This window comes from Crinia signifera, chromosome 3 (genome assembly GCF_055691185.1).
Source record: "Crinia signifera chromosome 3, ASM5569118v1, whole genome shotgun sequence".
Taxonomy (NCBI): Eukaryota; Metazoa; Chordata; class Amphibia; order Anura; family Myobatrachidae; genus Crinia; species Crinia signifera.
Genome location: NC_139219.1, coordinates 301,761,359 through 301,783,112, shown reverse-complemented (window position 1 = coordinate 301,783,112; position 21,754 = coordinate 301,761,359). Strand labels below are relative to the sequence as shown.

The window sequence follows — 21,754 nt, the reverse complement described above, 5'->3', positions numbered from 1 at the left end:
ACTGGAGGTATATAAGCCCTTACCAGAGACTCATGTTTACACCTTTGATAAAGCTGTGCTTAGCTACAGTGAAACGCGTCATTACGTGAGACTTTGGAGACTTTGGACACCTCATTGCACTCCATCTGGATCTGGACCAGCCGCCCACTTATAGGAACATTGCCAACTACTTTATTGCTCCAACCAGTCGGACTCTGCTCTTAATCACCACCAATATGGAGAACACTGTATGCATTCCGGAGTGGAATAAATCTCCAAGTGGTTGAACTGTGGTAACTATATCTTTCCGCATATTGACAGACTGTTACATTGGGGTTGCTTGTGGATCTGTAATTCTGGCATTATATCTAGGAACGGATCCCATGCAATTATTCTTCAGAGGTGTTTCAAATTTGATTTTAACGTGTTTACCATTAAATTCTTCATTTATTTTAAGTAACTCATTGGTGTATTCGCGCTACTTTTTCTTCTTCTTTGCTGGGTACCCCTCTGGGGCAGTGGCACCCTAGGCATTTGCCTATATAGCCTACGCCTAGGGCCAGCTCACTATTATACAGAAGGGAACCACATACATTTCATAAGTCAATTTATTTGGCAATATCATGTTACATTTCATGTGTACCTGTAATAGAAGAAACAAGAATGTATAACACAGAGCGGGGACGTTATCTGAGTCATACGGATATCGTGACCAGACTACGTGGCCATAATGTCACACATCCATCGTAACCTGATCACTGTACCCCTATAACTAGAGCGACAACCTCTCATGCAGCCCGGACCTGGGAAATCCATGCTGAAAGAAAACACACAGCACACAAACACAATTTACATACTGTGAACGCGTTTCACTTTCTTCTGTTTCCCTGGAAGAAGACCAGCTGTGAGACTGGAGCATGGCTTACACTAAAGGCCAGATGTATCAAGCTTCAAAAAGGGTTAAAGTGGAGAGTGATAAACAACCAGCCAATCAGCTTCTACCTGTCTTTTTTCATACCCAGCCTGTAACATGACATGTAGGAGCTGATTGGCTGGCTGTTTAATCAATCTCCATTTTATCACTTTTTGAAGCTTGATACATCTGGCCTTAAATGAGCCAGGAACACACATAACACAGTTTTGGGCCTATTTATTCATTCCAGCCCAAGACACCAGGGTTGCCTGAAGGCTTCCGGTTACCTCCTCACAACTACACCCCTACTATTACCCCCTCCCCCCATAAAAAACTGTAGCTGTGGAGAATGAGTCTATCCCAGGGTTGCTGTATTTTTATAATCTCCGCTTCGGGAGAAGCCCGGAGAGAAGATTTTCAGCAGGAGCCCCGGAGCCATGAAGGAAAATGACCCGATTTGCCGATCTCCACAGAGAGGCAGGGCTAAAATAACGCGATTATGACACTTTAGTCCTACCCCCTCATCGGAGATCGGCACTGCAGATCAGGTTATTTAAACAGCGTGGTCAGGCGGAGGAACCCGCGATGGGGGGGGGGGGGGGGGGGGCGGGGGTCCACCAGAAACCGTGAGGGTTACCCACCTTTCTGGGGGGGGCCAGGAGGGGGACCCGATTTTTTTGGTAGGCAACCCTGGTTTATCCCTGAAATATGTACCAAGAGTAATAAAATAACTCTCCAGAAACCAAAGGAGTCTATTTATAAGCCTTGGATCGAGAAAAAGGTCAACAGAGATAAAATTCCAACCAAATCAGCTCCTAACTGCCACGTCACAGGTTGTTTTGAAAAATGGCAGTTATGTGCTGTTTGGCCGATACTATAGCTCTGTCTATTCTATCTCTATCCAAGGCTTATACCCTTTCACATTGTGACAACAACCCTGGTGCAGTGCGAAAGCACCAAAACAAATAACCCGGGTCGACCAACCCAACAATTCGGGTTATAAGCAGGGTTAAACCCGGCTCACCCTGTGTATTATGGGTGACCAGGGTTTAGGCCCTCATTCTGGTTGACTCGGTATGCTGCCTGAATCCATTTGTATCTGTATCCATTAGCATACACACAATGAGATTGTGAAGTAACAATATTTGGACCTGCAACAATATTTGGACCTTGAAGGACCTACCTCCGTTGGCCAGTAAGTTCTCCTGGGCTTTCTCAGCAGAATCATTCATGACTTCCCCAATATACTGAGCAATCTTCTTAATGACACTGTAGGAGGAAGGAAAAGTGCCGGAAGGTGACTACATGAAATAATCAGAATATTTATTAATCAGAAAAAGTATCAGAATAATTTATTGCACATGCTACTTTCCATGAATGTGCTACATTCTTATGAATACTGGTTCACAATGGGCCCAATTCAGAGTTAGGGGCAAATCAGAAAAAGGAGCGAATGCTACTGGAACCATAGGCATTAGCAGGAGCCCACATATACCTGTTTTAAACCAGAGCCGCGACCCAGCTTATTGCCTCTCCAGTCCGGGCCGGGGCTTGGTGTAAAAGGGGTAAAAAAAAAAAAAAACCCGGGTCCTGTTACCCGGTATCCGACCCGGCAAATGTACAGGGTCGGACACGGGGCTTCCCCGGAGTCAGGGGCCGTCTAAATGGGTAACCCGGGTCATCCGACCCAGGGACCCATTTCCTCCAATCAGGTAGACCCAACCTCTGGACCGCAGCGCCCTGAGGTCAGTCCGGAGGTTGGGCAGGGGCTGCAAACAGTCTCCACTGCTGTCTGCGGTACTATGCAGAGCATCGGAGGCTGGGAGGAGGTGAATGGATGCGTGTGTGCGGCATCCATTCACCTCATGGACGGAGGCTGGGTGCGCACGGAGGCTGGGGGCAGCCCAGCAGCTTACCTGGGTGCTGGGCTTGCCCCCAGCGTGTCGGTTGGCCTTGAGGGGATGTCAGGCAGCAGTGCGGGTGTGTCGGTCGGCAGGTTTCCTGGTGGTTGGAGATGATGTCCAAGATGATGTCATCTCCAAGCGCCGGCTCAGGGCCCGACTACACCGGCATCGCTCACCCAGCATAATGCCGGGGGACGCCGGTGTAAACGGGAACAACTGCCGGGTCACAGTTTTGGTGTAAAAGTGGTACTAGTGGTGCGGCTCTGGGACTTCCCCCTCTGCTGGGTCACAGACTACCTCCTCCACCCCTTGCTCTGAGACATAGCTTGTGCAGGTAAGCAGTATATGTCCTGAAGGGGAGGGGGAGCAGAGAGTACTTCAAAGTGGGGGGAGGCCACAGAGTGGCACAACTGTGTTGGCTCCTGTGCATGATTGTGCCTGGAACAAACATAGGCGAATTTAGAATTATGGTAATGGGTGGTCCCAGATGTAGACATAATAGTAGGGGAACCTTTGCGCGGCCTAGCCGCGCGGCAAAAGGGGCGTGGCCTCATGGGAAGGAGGCATGGCATCACAAAAAGGGGTGTGGTATTACACTTTAGACCATACACAGTAATGCCCATTACACATTTTAGCAAACTCCGTAATACCCATTACACATAAAGCCACACGCCGTAATTTAATTACACATAAGGCCACACACCATAATGCCCATTACACATTGTGCCACACATCATGATGCCCATTACATACTATATAACAAACCGTAATGCCCATTACATATAGCTCATTGCTAGGGGGTTATTGCTTGATGGCACCATAGTACCCATTACACATGATGCCGCACACCATAGTACCCATTACACATGATGCCGCACACCATAGTACCCATTACACATGATGCCGCACACCATAGTACCCATTACACATGATGCCGCACATGATTAAAGCGGAGGCGGGCTGAGGTGAAAGCGTGGAGAAGAATTGGAGCGGAAACTGCAGGGGTGACAGTCACTGACAGCTGGGCAGAGAGCAGGGGGCTGCCCGGCTGTATTCAGAGCACTGCAGGTCATGGCTGTTTGAAACAATACCCCTTTCACAATAGAAAATGCAGGGATTTTCCCGGGAATATGGTCCCAGGATCATGCAGGGACATTCCCAGGCTGACCCCTTATACACCAGCCTAGTCCCTGCATTTTCTGGTATGAGGGGGAGAGACAACCACTCCCCTCTTCCTACCCCCCTTTAACCAACCAGCTATATCTTCGGAACCAACTGACCCATTTACATGAGACCAGTATCATATTGAAGAACTTTGGAGTTGGCTTTGAATGATTTTGGTCCCGTGAAACTGGGCTGTTTGGTTTCAGAGAAATCTGCCCTCAAAAAACATAAATAAATAGGCATGAAATTACATTTAAGAAATGAAAAAAAAAAAAAACGGTTTAACCTCAATATCCCTGGAACCAATTAACCCATTTGGATCCAGCCTGGTATCAGATTGAAGGCCCAGCGATTTGGGTTCGACTGAGATCAACCTCGAGCTTCAGTGATGCCGAAGGGGGAACTGGCAGCCATTGAACTGGGTGGGGGTCGGAATTAGTGGGTCCCATGTTATTCTATAGGGAAACGTTCCAGCTTTGCCTGGCTGTATCTCCGGTTCCCAGGGGGCTAGAGACACGGGGTTGGGCTCGTTGGAAAGCCCCTTTCCTCAGCTACAAAATTCTGTGCACCCCGGACCACCCCCTAGATTCGCCTATGGGAACAAATCATTTTGCAACATGGGGATGCTAATGCGTCTATTTTATTTATTATTGCATAGAGGAACAAAATTAGCAACTTTTTTTTTTTGGGGGGGGGGGTTGCTGAAGTCTATGATGATATAAATAAATAAATATAAATATATATATATATATATATATATATATATATATATATAGTGTCCATGTGTAATGTAAACACTGCCATCTTCTGGCTTCGAGGGAAACTACGTCTCTTTCTCTTTCACACATACAGAAACACAGAGGCAATCACACATACAGAAACACAGAGGCAATCACAAGCTAGCGGACTAGCTTTCAAAGCTTTTGCATCGAGTGTGCTTAGCAAGTATTTTATAAAGGCAGCGGCCACCCACCTGCCTGCACGGGAACTTACCTGGACCACCTTGGGCCTGGTTACCTGTCCAGTTACTCATATTGAGTTGGTGACACCAAACGAAGCATTGAAGCACACAGGGCCAAAACATTTCTGTTGCCAGCCTTTCATGGATATGTGGTGCAAGGTGGTGGCATTTGTAAAGTAAGAATTTTGTATGGGCCAATAGGAGCAGTATGAGAAGGGGAACTTTGCACAGGCCAATAGGAGGGGTTTGCACAGGACAATAGGAGGAGTTACCATTAACCAATTGGAGGAGTTTAACTGGCCAATAGGAGCAGTTTGCACAGGACAATAGGAGGAGTTACCATTAGCCAATTGGAGGAGTTTAACTGGCCAATAGGAGCAGTTTGCACAGGACATTAGGAGGTGTTTGATGGAGTGAGATCATTCTTTTCTAAGGGGGCCTATTTATTATAGCGGTTTTGATGTTAAAACAGCTGGTTTGGATTATTACCACATATTAAATCATGCAGTTATATATTATGAGGGTATGGCAGCAGTGTTATGTATGTGTCCAAGGTCCCTCTGTTTTAACACTGCGAAGATGCCCTATTTACCAAGCTACAAAACAGTTAAGCAGAGCCTTCGTTGCAAAATGCAGCAATAGGAACTTAACAGTTTACAGGGAAACTAGTGACAAACTGCCCCAAAGAAATAGGAAAACAGAAGTATTGTTATCAATAAAAAAATTGCCAGGGGGCATGACTGAAACTTGTGCAGGGTAGGGGTGAATGTATCTATGGCATGAAAGAACAAGCTTTGTCCCAAGCTTTGCCACCTAATACCCACGTTTCCAGTGTGACTGTAAGTGTAGTTGTAGTGTGTGCAGACAGTTTAATTGGAAGCGAGTTGAAGTGAAACATGACATTAAGCCGCAAAAACTCTTTTACCGTCCAAGGGTGACATGGAAAGACTCTCAAAGTCACAAGACTGGCCACAGTAAATAAATAATGACCGGTGATGAAGCAGCAGTCTGAGCACATCCACCCTCTCACTTCTGCTGAGTTAGGACAGCGCTGACAGGTTCTAACTGCCTGTTATATCAGCCATGTGTATTCCATAACACAAGCCTGCAGCTACTGGCTGCAGGGAGTCCATAGCAGTGTTTGCCAAACACTGTCGTCATAGTCCCTAGCGGGCCAGGATTGCAGGACATCCACCCATGAGCACATTTTGTTAAATCCATGTGTGACCACTGTTTTTATAGCAGAGCTCTGAAGCACACCCGCATAGTTTATTGGCTCTATCCCAGGAGCCGTGTCAACACCTGCTATAGGGGACAGGATGACTACAACCTGTGCTGCAGCGAGCAATGGTGCGCCCGCCGCTGCTGCTGGACTGAAAGATGGGACCCACTGGTGAACGCTGATTCTGAATGCTCATGAGTCTGATCCTGACCCACTGCCCATTCTTACAGAGTGTACTGGGACCCCTGACAACTCACTGTGGGTTCTGTGACAAACACATAATATTTTTTTCCTTTTTTTTTTTTTTTACGGGGGGGGGGGGGTTCCCGCCAAACTCCAAATTGCCTCTGGGCGATTGGGGGAACTTACGCTTCTGGCACCTGGTAATGATTATGTAAACCCTTGGAAATGGGCATGTAACTCCCTGGCAACGAGCATGTAACCCACTGGTAACAAGCAAAAAAACTACTGGCATTGCAGAAGAAACCCCTGGAAATGAGCATAAACCCCTGGCTACAAACATGTAACCCCTGACAATGAGCATGAAACCCCTAGCAATGAGCAAGTAACCCCTGGCAATGAGCATGAAACTCCTGGCAACGAGCATATAACTCCAGTCATTGAGCATGTAATCCCATGAGCATTTAGGTAAAAAAATGATGTACAGGGGGGAAGGGCTCGAGAATTTTTTTGGACAGGGGGGGTGCAAAATTTCTAGTTATGCCACTGAACCCCTTCCCTTGTGTGAAAAATCCGCCCTATGTGAAATAGAACTGGGGCTTGGCCCTTTAGCCGGGGTTGCCTACTTTCTGGCTGCTCCGGGAGAAGGCAGCCAGTTCAGTGAGGTGGGGGGGGGGCGCTGACTGGACAGGTTAGAGACAGGACTGGGGGCTGGGCTGGTGGCAGAACATCGTGTTTGGGGGCGTGGCCAGTGTGATCGCGTCCTCATGGCCATGCTGCCACCGTGCAATGCCAGTATTTCAGGCATTGCACAGTGGTGGGTGGGGCACTTTGCATCATTTGGTCCCACAGACAGTTGAGGGAAGGGGGGTTGTGGGAGACTTCCCGCATTCCGGGAGATTTGTGCCCCTTTCCGGGGGACCGAGAGGGGGACAGTGGCGTAACAATAGCTCCGCAGACCCTGCGTGGCTTGGAGGCACTTGGTAAGTTTAGATGCTGGGGGTCTGTGGGGGGCTATTGCTGCTCCGCTAATGGGACCGCTGGCATCGCCGGGTCTGTTACTGCTCTGCTGCTGGACTGCTGGGACCAGCAGATCTTCCTGTCTCTGATCCCGGCGCTCCTCCTGTTGCCAATATAAAAGCCTCTCACAAAATGGCTGCTCCCTCACAGCAGACCGTTATTGAGGATGTAAAGGAGGCAGCGGCCTCCTCTTGCATTCTTAATAACTGTCTGCTGTGAGGTAGTGGCCATTTTGCAAGGGACATTTTTTCATTGTATCAGGAGGAGCGCCGGGACCACAGACAGGTAGATATGCTGGTTCCGGCAGCCGGTAGCAGAGCAGCAACAGACCTAGCGATGGCAGCATAAGCAGTGAGAGGGGGTGCATTAAAAAAAAATAGCTTGAGGGGGCGCACAAATTTTATTTACGCCACTGCTTTAGCAGTAAGAGTAAAGCCCCATACACACTAGAAAGTAAAATATATCACTCAGAAGGGCCTCTATGAGCGATATCTTTTACTATATAATCTAGGGAGTACACTCAGCATCGGTAACGACCACCGACCTCATTTGAAAAGTTAAGATGAGGGAGGACATTGTGAACGAGGGATATGCTGCATGGCCCCCGCTCTCCCCCCCCCCCCCCCTCTCACCCTTACACCCTCCCTGCCGGTATCGGCCCCCTTGTCTGCTGAACATGAAGGTTCATTTTGGCCATATAGCCAATGACCCGCATGTTCAACAGGACCCGATGACGTCACTGAGCGATTTTGTTTACCGATATTGTCAGTATGTACACTTTATATCATTTGACCATCAGCCTGCGGTGCCCCATGTCATCTATTGTATATGGGGCCGTGAAAAGACCTTGCAGCCATAACTGCTTGGCCATTCTGGAACTTCATTCATAGCCCATTCATTTTTTGTACTCCAGCCAATGAGAGGCAAGCTGTGAACATGCCTCCATGAACCTAGCGAATAGAAGGTTTCCAGTGATGTCACATGTCTTATAAAAGATAGATAAAACACAAATTTCAAGATTCTCTCTACAGCAATTGTTGGATAATTTATAGTTCAGCTTCTCAACCAGGAATGGAAATGATTTATAAGATCCTAGTTACCAATAACATCAGCACCAGCGGCTGTGCACGCCTAAACGGAGCAACACTTGAATTGCTCCTTCCGCTGCTGGCAAGCGCTATACTTGAATTCCCCCCATAGAGGTGAGTATCAGTATTAAACATTTATTTTATAGGATATGTAGAAAAGTAGATGTGTTATTAGTGTGATTTGTTAGTAATCAGAGACCTGAATGACGTCAGTGACTTACCTCATTTTACCTAGTCCCAAATAGGATCCGTGAATATTTTCCTTATAAAATATTAAGTAGTCTACTTTCATAGTAAGCATTTCACAGGGCTCAGTGTAAGCAGAGTTCAGCCTGCAGCCTAACAACCACTGGATACTCTATCCACATATAACCACTAGATTGTATAACCATCTGGCAGTTGCAATCAGAGCCGGCCTTAGGCATAGGCCAACTAGGCAATTGCCTAGGGCATTTGGAATGCCCACGGGCATCAGCAGCTTCTGCTGTTTAAAATGATATGCAGCATGCCTATATTATGTGTGTGAGTGAGGCTGTATCTGCATATGAAATAGTGTATTCATGGAAATCATTATAACATAGCATTCCGTATGCAGATACAGCCACAGTCGCACACAGAATATAGGCATGCCACATATCATTTTAATCATCGGAAGCTCCTTGTGTGTGCAGGTCATAACAATGCAAATAAGACACATTTTCATCAAAAAAGGCACCCAACGTTAGCAGAACTGGCCAGGAGAGCTGCATGGCCTATTGAGGCAAGATGTATGAGGAAACATCTGTATCCAACAGAGGCAGAGGTCACAGTGTTAACGGCTGTGCGAGTGCTGTCCGCGGGTGGGTTGGTTGTGCAATAGTGTTCGGCATATGTGTAAGGGGCATTATGTGTGGCATTATGTGTATGAAGGGCATTAATAAAGGTTGGCATAATGTGTAAGGGGCATTATGTGTGTCATGTATAAATGCATTAATAATGTGTGACATATGTGTAAGGGGCATTATGTGTGTCATGTGTAAATGCATTAATAATGTGCGACATATGTGTAACAGGCATTATGTTTGTCATGTGTATAAGTGCATTAATAATGGGAAACATATGTGTAATGGGCATTATGTGTGTCATGTGTATAAGTGCATTAATAATGGGCAACATATGTGTAAGGGGCATTATGTGTGTCATTATGTGTATGAAGGGCATTAATAAAGGTTGGCATAATGTGTAAGGGGCATTATGGTTATGAGGACATTAATAATGTGTGTCATGTGTAAGGGGCATTACTGTGTGGTATTATCAGGGGTGCCGAGAGAAAGGGGTAGGGGGTACAAATTACCCAGGCCAAAGTCTGATGGAAGGGCCCAGTGGGGGCCCCGGGCCCCCTCCCCTTAAGTGACAGCAGCAGCTGCAGCTCTTCTCCTCTGCCCAGCACACACTGCTTTGTGCTGGGTTGCAGTGCAGTCATGGAGGTACTTAAAATACAATATTTTCTCAGGATTTTTTTCTAAGGGTATAATGTAAATAATGTGAGGAGTAATGTACATAAGGTAAAGTGGTACTACTGTGTGATGTAATGTGAATAAGGGACACCATCGTCTGATATAATGTGAATAAAGTTGCACTACTGTGTGGAATAATTTGAATTGGGGGTACTATTGTGTGGCCATGCCCCTTCCCAGCAAGAACACACCCCTGTTTGGGCTGCGCACCGAATGGGTGTGCTGTTCCTATTTAAAATATTGCGGGTAGGGGCACCAAAATGATGACTGCTATGATGAGGGTTGATGGTGCTGGGAAAGGGGAGCAGGGTCAGAGACGGAACTAGTGGTGGTGCTAGGGGGCAACAGTCAAAATCTTGCCTAGGGCGTCATTTAGGCTAGGGCCGGCTCTGGTTGCAATAATGCGAGGTGGCTCCGTAAAGAACACACATAAACTTCAAGTCACAAAACTCCCTATACTATATCTATAATCAGTGGCCTAACTATAGCTCTGCAGACCACACGGTGGCTTGGAGGCGCTAGGTAAGTTTGGGTGCCGCGTGGTCTGCGTAAGCTATTGCTGCTAAGGAGGCCGCCATCGCCAAGCCTGTTGCTCCCGGCTTCCCGGGACCAGCAGAGCTTCCTGTCTGCAGTCCCGGCACAAATACCCCCCCCCCCCCCCCCCAAAATGGCCACCCCCTCCCAGCAGGCTGTTATGAAGAATGAGGCGGCTGCCTCCTCTTGCATCCTAAATAACTGTCTGCTGTAAGGCAGCGGCCATTTTGCAAGTGATATTTAAAATGTAATAGGAGAAGCACCGGGACCACGGACAGACGGATATGCTGGTCCCGGCGGGCCAGCGGCAGCAGATGCAGCGGTGAGGGGGTAAGAGGAGGTGGGGCGCACAAGTTTTAGTGGCAGGGTACAGGACAAATTTTAGTTACACCACTGTCTATAATTATTAATTGGTAGCGGTAGTGAAAATGTATCTTTAAGGAACTTTGGGGTCTATGTACTAAGCCTTGGAGAGAGATAAAACTGTCGGAGATAAATCAGCAGCCAATCAGCTCCTACCTACAACATACCTCCCAACTGTCCCGATTACAGCATGACAGTCCCACTATTTGGAGACTGTCCCTCTGTCCATCCCACGAGTGGCAATGTCCTGCAGTCTGGGGAGGGCAGTTGGGGGTGCCGGAGCCAGTGATTGCTAAAGAGATGCTGGCATCTCTTCTGTACAGGGAGGAGTCTGGGGGCTATGCAGTCGCTAGTAAAGCACTGGACACGCCTCTGAAAATTACAAAAAAATGGGGGCCATAGCGCTAGGCCACACCTCTTTACCCGAGGCCACACTCACCCCTTAGCTTCGCCCCCTTTTTGGGACGGACGCGCCTTTGGAACGTCAGGTCCCGATTTGTTGACTCGGTATGCTACAATGTTACTGCGTTTGTAAAATGATAATTAGGACTTGGTTGGCATTTTATCTCGATGCACTTCATCTCTCTCCAAGGCTTAAGCTGGGTACACATATGTACAATTTCCTTTTTCTTGCGACCGTTCGATCGACCGAATACACGTTCGGCCGTCCAAAACATACGACCGTTCTGCGCGTACACATATGTACAATTTTACTTGCGACGTCCGATGTACTCCCGTCCAAACAATCGCAAGAAGAAGTATATGAGAGACCCTGTAACCCTTTGCCTGCTGTTTTAACTAATGTGTGTATAATGCCTCACTGCTCAACACTTTAGACGCATCACTTTAAGACATTAATCAATGTTGAAGTTTTAATAGAGTGGGCTGGAAGCTCTTTTCAGGGCACCATAACACACTATTAAAACTTCAACATTGATTAATGTCTTAAAGTGATGCGTCTAAAGTGTTGAGCAGTGAGGCATTATACACACATTAGTTAAAACAGCAGGCAAAGGGTTACAGGGTCTCTCATAATGCAGCATACCACCGTGCTTTGTCAAACTGTCAAGCATATCGATCGAAGGTGCGTACACACTTCACTTTTGTTCCGATATGGAGCCGTCCTGTCGGATGAAATATTAAGCAGCAAAGAACCTTCGACCGACCGACCGTGGACGGCCAAGAGCGTTTTTGGCCGTTTATCGGTCGCACAGCAGCAATTGGGACAGCGTACACACCTATACAATCGAACGGCCGTTTGCCCCCAGATTGGAAGAACGGCCCGACGATTGTATATATGTGTACCCAGCTTTACTTACTACATAGATTCCTATATAATGCAAATCCTTTGTGGACTCCCCACTTTTCTTTTCTCTGCAACAGGAACCAGCCCAGACTGGATTTCAAGTGGAAAGCACATCCTGTTTAGTTTTAGATTTCCAATGCATATATTTATCATCAGACCTTCTCTCGTTCGTTTCAATAGGCAACGCTTTTCAGTGGCAGCACCTGTTCAGCCAATAGGCTGATCATCCTTTATTCTAGGGAGCATGGAGTTTGGGAGAACCATGATTAGATCCGCGACTATCGAATGATTTCTCCAGCGATCACAGATCTGAGACACCTCTGTCAACGGTGTAACTATAGCACCGCAGCCCCCGCCACCGCGGGGGGGCGATGCTATAGTTACACCCCCCCCCCCCCCAATCCCCCACAGACTTACCTATCTCGCTGGTCCCGGCGGCTCCGTTCTTCTGCTGAGGACCACCACAAAATGTCCGCCCCCATATAGCACACACTGTTCTCTGAAACTGTCTGCTGAATGGGGGCGGCCGTTTTGTGGTGGTCCTCAGCAGAAGAACGGAGCTGCCGGGACCAACGAGATAGGTAAGGCTACGGGGGATTGGGGGGGGTTTGCATGGGCGGCGGGGCGGGTGCTTGACAGGGCGGCGGCGGGGGGTGCTTGGCATGGCGGGGGGGGCGCCCAAAACGTAGCTACGCCACTGACCTCTGTGGTGTCACTTATTAGCAGCTGTAGCCGGGAGAGCCGGGGCCGCCGCCGCCTCCCTCTAGCATCCTCAAAAACTGTCTGCATTATGGGGGCAGCCATTTTCCGAGTCTCACTTTTTATTAGGAGCCGGGAGAGCCGGGGACAAGACAGATCTGCGTGTCCGGGGGCAACAGGGTAAGGAGGGTGATAACTTTTCTGGGGTGGGGGGGGGGGTGTTAACTTATGGGGGGGCGCCCAAAATTCCTGGCGGGGTGGTGCTTTAAATGTAGTTACGCCACTGGCGATCTGCAATGAATACCAACCAAGTATGTTAATTCTAGTATAGTCAAAATCGCTTAGTCAAAATCGCTTAGTTAAAGTCGCTCACTAGCAAAAAACGCTATGTGTGTACACCCCTTAAGAATCTCTCAGCACATGTTGGGCCTCTGCAATAGTGAGTACTTGCCGGCATAGTCCTCTTTTCAAATCGGCTGTCCTAAGAGATCATTTCATTTAAATTACGCGTTATCTATTTTGCAAACATTGGTGATATGTATGTCATTATGATTTTGCTTTTACAAAATAGACCCCTCACACTGCAGTCTGATGATTTCATATATTAACAAAACTCCTCTGTGACTTCTTTTATCCATAACGTAAAAAGGCAGGTGCATTGTCCCATATATAAACAGCGAGGGTTAATGTTGTTACGAGGTATCTGATTTTCCAGGTCATCACTTCAGAGTTCTTTTCAAAAATTTGCACATTACAAAGAATAATTCTACAATCTTTTAAATTACAGATGTATATAAGTATAACGGTCAAGTCAGATTTCCGCCAGATGAACAGTATATTGGCTTGCATACTGTGTCTAGTGCATCATTATTTTATATTGCTGAATATGGTGACTACTAACAGTAATATAATTTATAGCAGTACCCCATTCATTCTTGTAGTTTAATTTGCTCTATGATATACTGGGGCCAAGCAAGAGCCAATACAATGCTTTTCATCTCCCTAGTCAAAACCTCAGCTTACTGAGCCCACCAAGACCTGTGAATGGGGGAATGGGTGGGTGAATGGGTGGTGAATGGGAGGGTAGGGGCCTCAGTGCATTACTTTAACCAGGGCCTACAAATCTGTTGAGACAGCCCTGCATAAAAGCTTACGTTTAAGTAGTCTGAGGTGGAGAATTATTCAGAAATGTATTTTAGACAGCACAACCGAGGGGTGCGGCTCATTGGGTCGACAAGAAATATGTCAAAGGTCATTAGGTCAAGCACATATAGAGCGACTGGATCTAAAGGTTGGCATGGTCAACAGGTCAATATAAAAAAGGTACACACCACAAAATGTCACCATGATTCACGCAACGTGCCACTCAGGACAGGTTACGATTCCCAATCATAGTCCATATGGATGGTAAATGATGAAAAAAAAATACATTTGTGCTGACCATATGTGTGTCAACCATTGTCATGCCAACAATTTGAACCTGTCAACCTTTTACATGTTGACCTTTTGACCATTTTGACCTTTTGTACGTGTCGACGTACAGACTGTCTGGAACCAGGGCATCAGCCCTGGAGCCTCCACAAACTAATCGGCCCCTCTGCTATATAATAGGTGACAAACATAACACGTTCATAGTATATGGATATGACAGATTCAGATCATACACAGGCACTGAAAACCCTCATATTCATCAAAGTGTCCCCTTCCGCTGCATAACCTAGTCCTGAGGCTGCTCCTCCAACCACCTGCCTCATGCCTTGACCATCTCTGCTTTGCTTACATCCTTCCTTCAGGCCACCTTCCGCTTGCTTGCACCTCCTGTCTCCCCTTGTGGCCGGATGAATCCTGACTGTTTAAATGCCCAACAGTCAATAGAAACTGACAGCGGCCACATGGGTGTCCACGAGCCTGCAATGAGCTTCATTGCGCTCCTCATCCTCCTGTTGGAGCACCGGCTGTCGGCCTGCCATAGCACACTCTCGCTCCTTCCCACTAGATTGCATACCTCCAAATTTTTTAGAGATGTGAGGAGGGACAGTGCGCACGCTGAAGGCACTTGTCAAAATGTTGGGGGTGTGGCCTAGCAGGAAGGGGGCATGGCCTATACTTGCCATGCTACCGCGAGGCCACACTCCTGTTTTCACCGCTGTGGGGGCATGCCCAGAGTCTAATCAAGAGTGACAGGGGGGACTACCAACTGCCCCCAATCCCCCCCCCCCACCCCCACTGCGGGACACTGCCGGCACCGAGCGGACGTGGAAATGTCCCCAAAAAAGTGACGTTCCCGTGAAAAGCGTGACAGTTGGGAGGTATGGATTGTTAGCTCCTTAGAGCAGGGCCCTCTTCCCTCTCGTTGTCAAAGCCCGCTTCATACAGTAAATAAATAAAATGCAATAATAATAATAATACACAATATCGTTACAAGTTCCAATACAATTGTGCTGTTCTATTGTCCCACTCTGGCACTGGGGCCTATTTTGGAATACAGTATGCTACTTTCTAATGGACAATAATCATTAAATAGCTTTATTCTTTCCAGTGCATGGTAGACAATGAAACCCAATATCTTATTGCCTCCTGTGGCCCAGTGCGCATTCTCCTGAGAACGTTCAGTAAATAAACCATAATTTCATGATACCAGGATTTATTTACTGACAGCAAAGGAAATGTTTTGATAACAGAAGTGCTTAGTGCTCTTATTGTCTGTGTACAGGCAGACGGGTATGGCACGTAAAACCCCCCAGAAAACATGGGAATTGCATGTGACATATCCTTGAACAAATATGGTATCAATAGTGAGCAACTTCTGATTGTCCCGAGATTCAAGAAAAGGAAATACATGTGTTTATTTTTGTTCATTCGTCTTCATTCTAGCAGGTATGGGTCATTGGGCTCATCCAATTTAGGTCAACATGGGACCACTGAAGACAGTCCTTAGGTCAACACCTGAAATAGGTCAACTTTGCTAGGGTTGACAGGTTGGAGAGTCTACACAAGCATTAGGTCGACAATGGCAATGTCGACAGTCAAAAGGTCGACATGTGTTTTTCACATTTTCTTGTCCTGAATGTCGACATAGTCGACACGGATGTTGTCAAATTGCACCGCATAGCTCGCTACGCCTGGCACACTATTCTATTCTCCCACCATGCCCTAATGGATGGTAGGGCATGAAATACCTCCTGTCGTCACATGTCGGCAAAAAAAAAGTGAAAAACTCATGTTGACCTTGTCATTGGCGACCTTCTTACCCTGTTGACCTTAGATGAGTCGACCTATTTCAGGTGTCGACCTAAGGCCTGTCGACCTTAATGACCATATCCCATTCTAGCACCCTGCATCATTCAAAACCAGTGCAGCTCCTCTTCCCTGCCTGGGGTGCCGCTCTCTGCTGTGGTTATTCTAGCACAGGTCTGGTCTGCATATCAGTGCTAAAATACAGACCACATTGTGCTAGAAGCACCAAAGCAGAAAGCGCCTCCCCAGATAGGGGAGAGGAACTGCATGGGTTATGGAGGATGCAGGTGGCTATAATGAACACTACAGTACACAGCACTTCCTGGAGAATATCGCAGCTTACAGGTACAATGGGAACAATGCTTGTAACACCAGTACCATGAAGCAGCAATACTAACCACTGTGCCACCATACCAGTACAATATAATATCACTTTTGTACTAAGTTCTACTTTACGTTACATGATAATTGGACTATGGGGCCCATTTATCAAGTAATATTTGCGGCTAAATCCCCAAAAACACCCATTTTCGGGGGTTAACCGCAAATATTAAGTGTCACCTAAATGTATTAAAGGGGGACCGCAGCAGGAATCTCTGATCCCTGCTGCGATCCCCCCCTGCAGCGCCACCGGCCGCATCGCCCATAGGTTTCTAAGGGGGATGCGAAGCTGCCAGATGTATCAACATTGGGCAGCCTGGCTTCGCACCCCTGGGCTCTCTGATATGGCGATAGCCTATTGTAGCCTATGGCTACACATCGCACTGCCCGAGTGCAGTCAGCGGGGTTGCAGGGGGGTCAGCGCGTAACCGCGCATCCACAGACTCCCCGGCTTCCGGCTCCGGGCATCGCAGGGACGGGCTCTTTTCGAAGCCCCGTCCCTGCGCCTGCCAGTTGATAAATCCCGGCGGTATTGCAGGGTACCGCAATGCGATGTCCAGTGATGTCACCGCGCCGGCATCACTCTCTAATGATAAATGCGCCCCTAAGTCATGTATGAGCCTCACATTGATGTCAGTTTTACCAGAACATTTAAGTTTTGAAAGAAACAGTGAGGTTTATGGCGGATCCTTACATTGATTCTCAATAGCGTGAAAATCCTGTCTGACCTTTTACTAAGATCAGTATCCCCACACATGTAAACAAGCTTGTGACTGACCCCGGCCACTTCTGTTTAGTTCTAGTTCCAGAGACAGTCAAGCAAGAGGTTGGCTAATACAAGATCTTTGTGTGTATATATAACAGTAAGCCGTATCGCATTGTGTGCAGTAAACAGGGGATGTTGTACCTTTCAGCAAAGAGATCCACCTTCCCCAGGTCATCAGACAGTCCAACCAGCGAGTCTAGTGTGCCCACCTGATAATGGGGAAAGAGGCAGATGTTCAATGACCTTCGCAGATAGATATGGAACATTAAGGGCCATATGCACTATGCACCAAAAAGTGATAATGTGGAGAGTGATAAACAGCCAGCCAATCAGCTTCTAAATGTCACAGGCTGGGCTTGAAAAAGGACAGCTGATTGGCTGGTTGTTTAGACTCTCCACATTATCACTTTTAAAGCTTATTGTGTCTGGCTCCTGTGTGGTCTGACATTGAGCAGGTGACAATTACAGGTAGGTCTCCCTTGTTTCCATTACAAAGTATTTTACAACAAATTAACTTGTTTTGAGTACTCGCCTTTGTGGAATGAATGAAAATCAAACACAATCACATAGAACCTTTGAAATGTTATTTCTACTCTCTGTATACAGTCTTGCCTACCCTCCCAGATTGGCCGGGAGGTCGCCCTCCTGGCCCCCCGGGATAGTGGGCAAGTCTCCTGCATCGCACCTGCATCATAATCCGAATTTTGCAGGTCCGCGGGGAGGGGGCGAGGCTAAAATTACGCAAATTGTACCATTTTGCTCCATTTTAGCCCCCCCCCCCCCCCCCAATCCACAGACACGCAAATTGCCACGGTTGCGCATCATGGGGGTAGGGCTTGGTGACATCAGCTTCATCCCACCCCCTGACATGTAGCCTCATCCCGCCCCCTTTTCACTCCTCTCCAGGCTTCTCCTGGAGAGGAGTGAAAAAAAGTAGGCAGGTAATGCAATCATTTAATACTCCATTTACACTGCGGTGCCCACCCGCAATGTAGATGGAGGCGGCGCTTGGAGATGACATCTCCAAGCGCTGGGACCCCGGTGATCCCCGCCAGATACACCGATCGCCATGCTGGGGGCAGCCCAGCACCAGGGTAAGCTGCTGGGCTACCCCCAGCCCCCGTGCACCCAGTCGTCCGGGAGATGAATGGATGCCGCACACAGGCATCCATTCACCTCCTCCGCTGCCGCCGCTGCTGTCTGCAGAGTATAGCAGACAGCAGCGCAGGCTGTGTGTGCCCCCCGTCCAACCTGCAGACGCTGCGGTCCGCAGGTTGAACATCCCCATTGATGTAAATGGGAGCTGGGTCATCCGACCCAGCGTACCCATTTACACCGCCCTCTACCCAGGTCCTAGCCGTGTTCTACCCAGGTCAGGACCTGGGTAGAAGTCCCGTGTAAGGGGACACGGCGTGTTACATTTACACCGCCGCTGACCTGGGTCTGACCCGCCGAAGACCCGGGGTTTGAGGCGGTGTAAAAGGGGTATGAGAGATATAGAAAGATTTCCTCTTGCTGTCAGACCCCAAGAGCCCTGTCTTATGGCGCCTACACAGGGGGCGATTTCAGGGCATTTTCTCACTAGATCACTAATCGCTCAGTGGATAGGGACCCTAGCGGTAGCCATGTGTGGCCCAGTGCGACGCTATCGCCTAGCCTCACCGGAGAACACTGGCCCTGACAGATCGCTCAGCACACAACACTGTTAAGGTCTAAAGCATGACGAGCGCAGCGAGCCGTGTGAGGTCACGCCGTACACTAATTAGGGGTCTACATGCTCAGGTGTTGGTCTTGACACCATAAAAACATGAAAAACTCATGTTGGCCTTTTCATGCGTCAACCTTTTGCTTGTGTTGACTTTTTTCCAGTGTCAACCTTGTTCAGCTCGACCATTGGACTGTCAACACGGTCTATGATCTGCTCACCCAAATAGAACATCTTTCCCTTTATACTGCCTGCATGGAACATGTATAACCACATCTGGGCCCTTATTCTGGTCGGTGCGGCCGGAGCCGAATATGCGGCCAGGACCGTGTGTCCTAAACCCCGCCTTTCGTACGGATCGCTCACTCCGTCCGAATGCGGTAAGCCGCTGACCGCACGGAGCACGAGTGTATTTCTTACGGATACACCTCCTCCATCTCTGGGAACCTCCCCCATAATTCGATGGTCGCAGACCATCGAATGCAGGACCGAGTGGTCCGCCAGCTCCCGCAACCTCAGACCACACGGACATTTCTCCGTGCAAAAGCAGGGATCTGGGCGGGCAGCTGACATCCGGCAATGTCATATGTCCGCCCCCTACACGTGCGTCACGGCCGCATTACCATACGTACGCCCAGCGTTTTCATGGGAACGCCCATGAAACGCGAGGCGTATGCATATGGTAATGAGCCCAAACAGCCCTTCACGCCCCTCTCCACCCCCTGTTCGTAGTGTTCACATTTCATGCGGAATTTGACAGTGCGTCCCGTTCGCACATGCGCAGAGACGCTTCTGCACATGCGCAGACACAAAACATCGGCGGCACGAACGCACGCGGACATTACCGCACCAACCAGAATAAGGGCCCTTATGACAACCTTTCAGTATACATGAAATGAACTATAACTAGTTATAAGCCTAGAATGTGATGAGATTTACGGAAAGAACTATTACTATTATTATTATTTATACAATCATTCTGGTTGCCGTTTTCATTGAATATAGATAAAACAGACTCCGGGTCTGTGCAATAAGCCTCGGAAAGTGATCAAGTGGTCAGAGGTTAAGTAACAACCAACCAGCCAGCCCCTAACTGTCATTTTTTAAACACAGCCTGTGACATGGAAGTCAGGAGGTGATTGGCTGGTACTTCCATCCACTTTATCTCTCCAAGGCTTAGTACATAGACCTCTGACTATTTTATATTACAGACAACAATATAAACCAGTAATGATAACCGTCAGCCACTCCAAACTGGAACAAATAAGGAATCAGATAGATTTCCATGTAGTAATCATCTTCTAATACAAATCCTACTTTAGCTAATTGTGTTCTGTCATTGCGTAATCTATTAAACAGGTGATCACGCGCTGGTGATATTACAGCAGGAACTATTTGTTGCAATACAACCCACTGCTACTGCAGCATAGACAGGACTCCGGTGCCACTTACCTTCAGGTCTGGTATAATGAACTTGGCATTGTGGGACAGATTGGCTTTAGAGGTGACTGTGTTCATCCTCTCCAGAGCTGCCAAATTGGTCTTATCTCCAGGGACAGATATCAGCCAAAACTCAGCCATCTTCCCCCTCTAGAATGATCTTCCAACACTGCAAATAGTGATTCAGAAAAGTTACAGCAAACTTTCCAAACTGACTCCGGACCAATCACAACTCACGCTGCAATATGGATGTTACAAGAAGACAATGTATCTGTTTATATTACAGTGATACAAAGGAGAGATGAACCCAGCACTGGGTATCATGTTCTACCTTATATTATTTATTTATTTTATTTATATAGCGCACACATATTCCGCAACGCTGTACAGAGTATAGTTGAACATTCACATCAGTCCCTGCCCCAGTGGAGCTTACAATCTATATTTCCTACCACATGTACACGCACACACAGACATTCTAGGGTTAATTTTGTTAGGAGCCAAATAACCTACCAGTATATTTTTGGAGTGTTGGAGGAAACCGGAGTACCCGGAGGAAACCCACGCAAGTGCGGGGAGAATATACAAACTCTGCACAGTTAGGGCCATAGTGGGTATTGAACCCATGACCTCAGTGCTGTGAGGCAGTAATGCTAACCATTACACCATACGTACTGCCCCATATTATACATGTAGGTAGAACGTCATACATTCTATTTCTATCTAAAACATATTGGACAGTATTTAAGTACAGCATGGAAGTAATGATGATCCCAGTGTATTCGGCCGCAGAAAGCAAGTGACATAAAATTGCTTCTCACCAGGGGACAGATCAGGTGTCTGCTTCCTGTGATGTTACCTGGGTTTGGGATTACTGACATCTCCAACCTGACAGAGGTGTCAGAGCCCTGGATCACGTGACACAGGTATCAAAGGCAGGTTTAAAAAAAACAATAAAAATGCATCTCAAGCTCTTGGAGAACTACAAGTCGCAGAATAACTTTGGCAATGAAAAAATGCTCTAGTAATTCCCACCTGCTAAATGTGTAGATAAAAGGTACAAACTCCCAATCACTCAGCTGTGTCATTGCGTACAGTGAGAGAACCTGTCTGCACAGCTATTACTGTCAGCAGTACACTGTCCCGGGGAGAGATAGCACTCACATCCGTGCAACGCTTCTTACCTGAGTGTATGAGCCAGCTCTGTGCCAGGTTGGAGGATGCTCTAAGCAGCCCTCTGTTCTCTTCCAGACAGCTCAGGTGCTGCCTTTATCTCAGGCGGCTCAGGAGGTGGCACCTGTGAGGAGTGGTCTAGCTCTGGACTGTCCCTGCAGCCAGTCACTGATGTCACTCACTCTGATAACACTCACTCTGAATACACCCTTACAAATGGCTA

General features: G+C 47.7%; 1 protein-coding gene across 1 annotated transcript in view; it reads right to left on the bottom strand.

Moving 5' to 3' along the window:
- ATP6V1C2 (ATPase H+ transporting V1 subunit C2) overlaps positions 1-21,434 on the bottom strand; it is a 39,413-nt gene extending 17,979 nt beyond the window's left edge. Inside the window, exons 1-3 of the mRNA XM_083174798.1 lie at positions 20,371-21,434; positions 17,355-17,422; positions 2,076-2,161 (exon numbers count right to left, since the gene is read on the bottom strand). Coding sequence (XP_083030924.1) covers positions 2,076-2,161; positions 17,355-17,422; positions 20,371-20,499 — 283 coding nt within the window. The 5' untranslated portion in view covers positions 20,500-21,434. The remainder of the gene's footprint in view (positions 1-2,075; positions 2,162-17,354; positions 17,423-20,370) is intronic.
- Between the last annotated feature and the right edge of the window lie 320 nt (positions 21,435-21,754).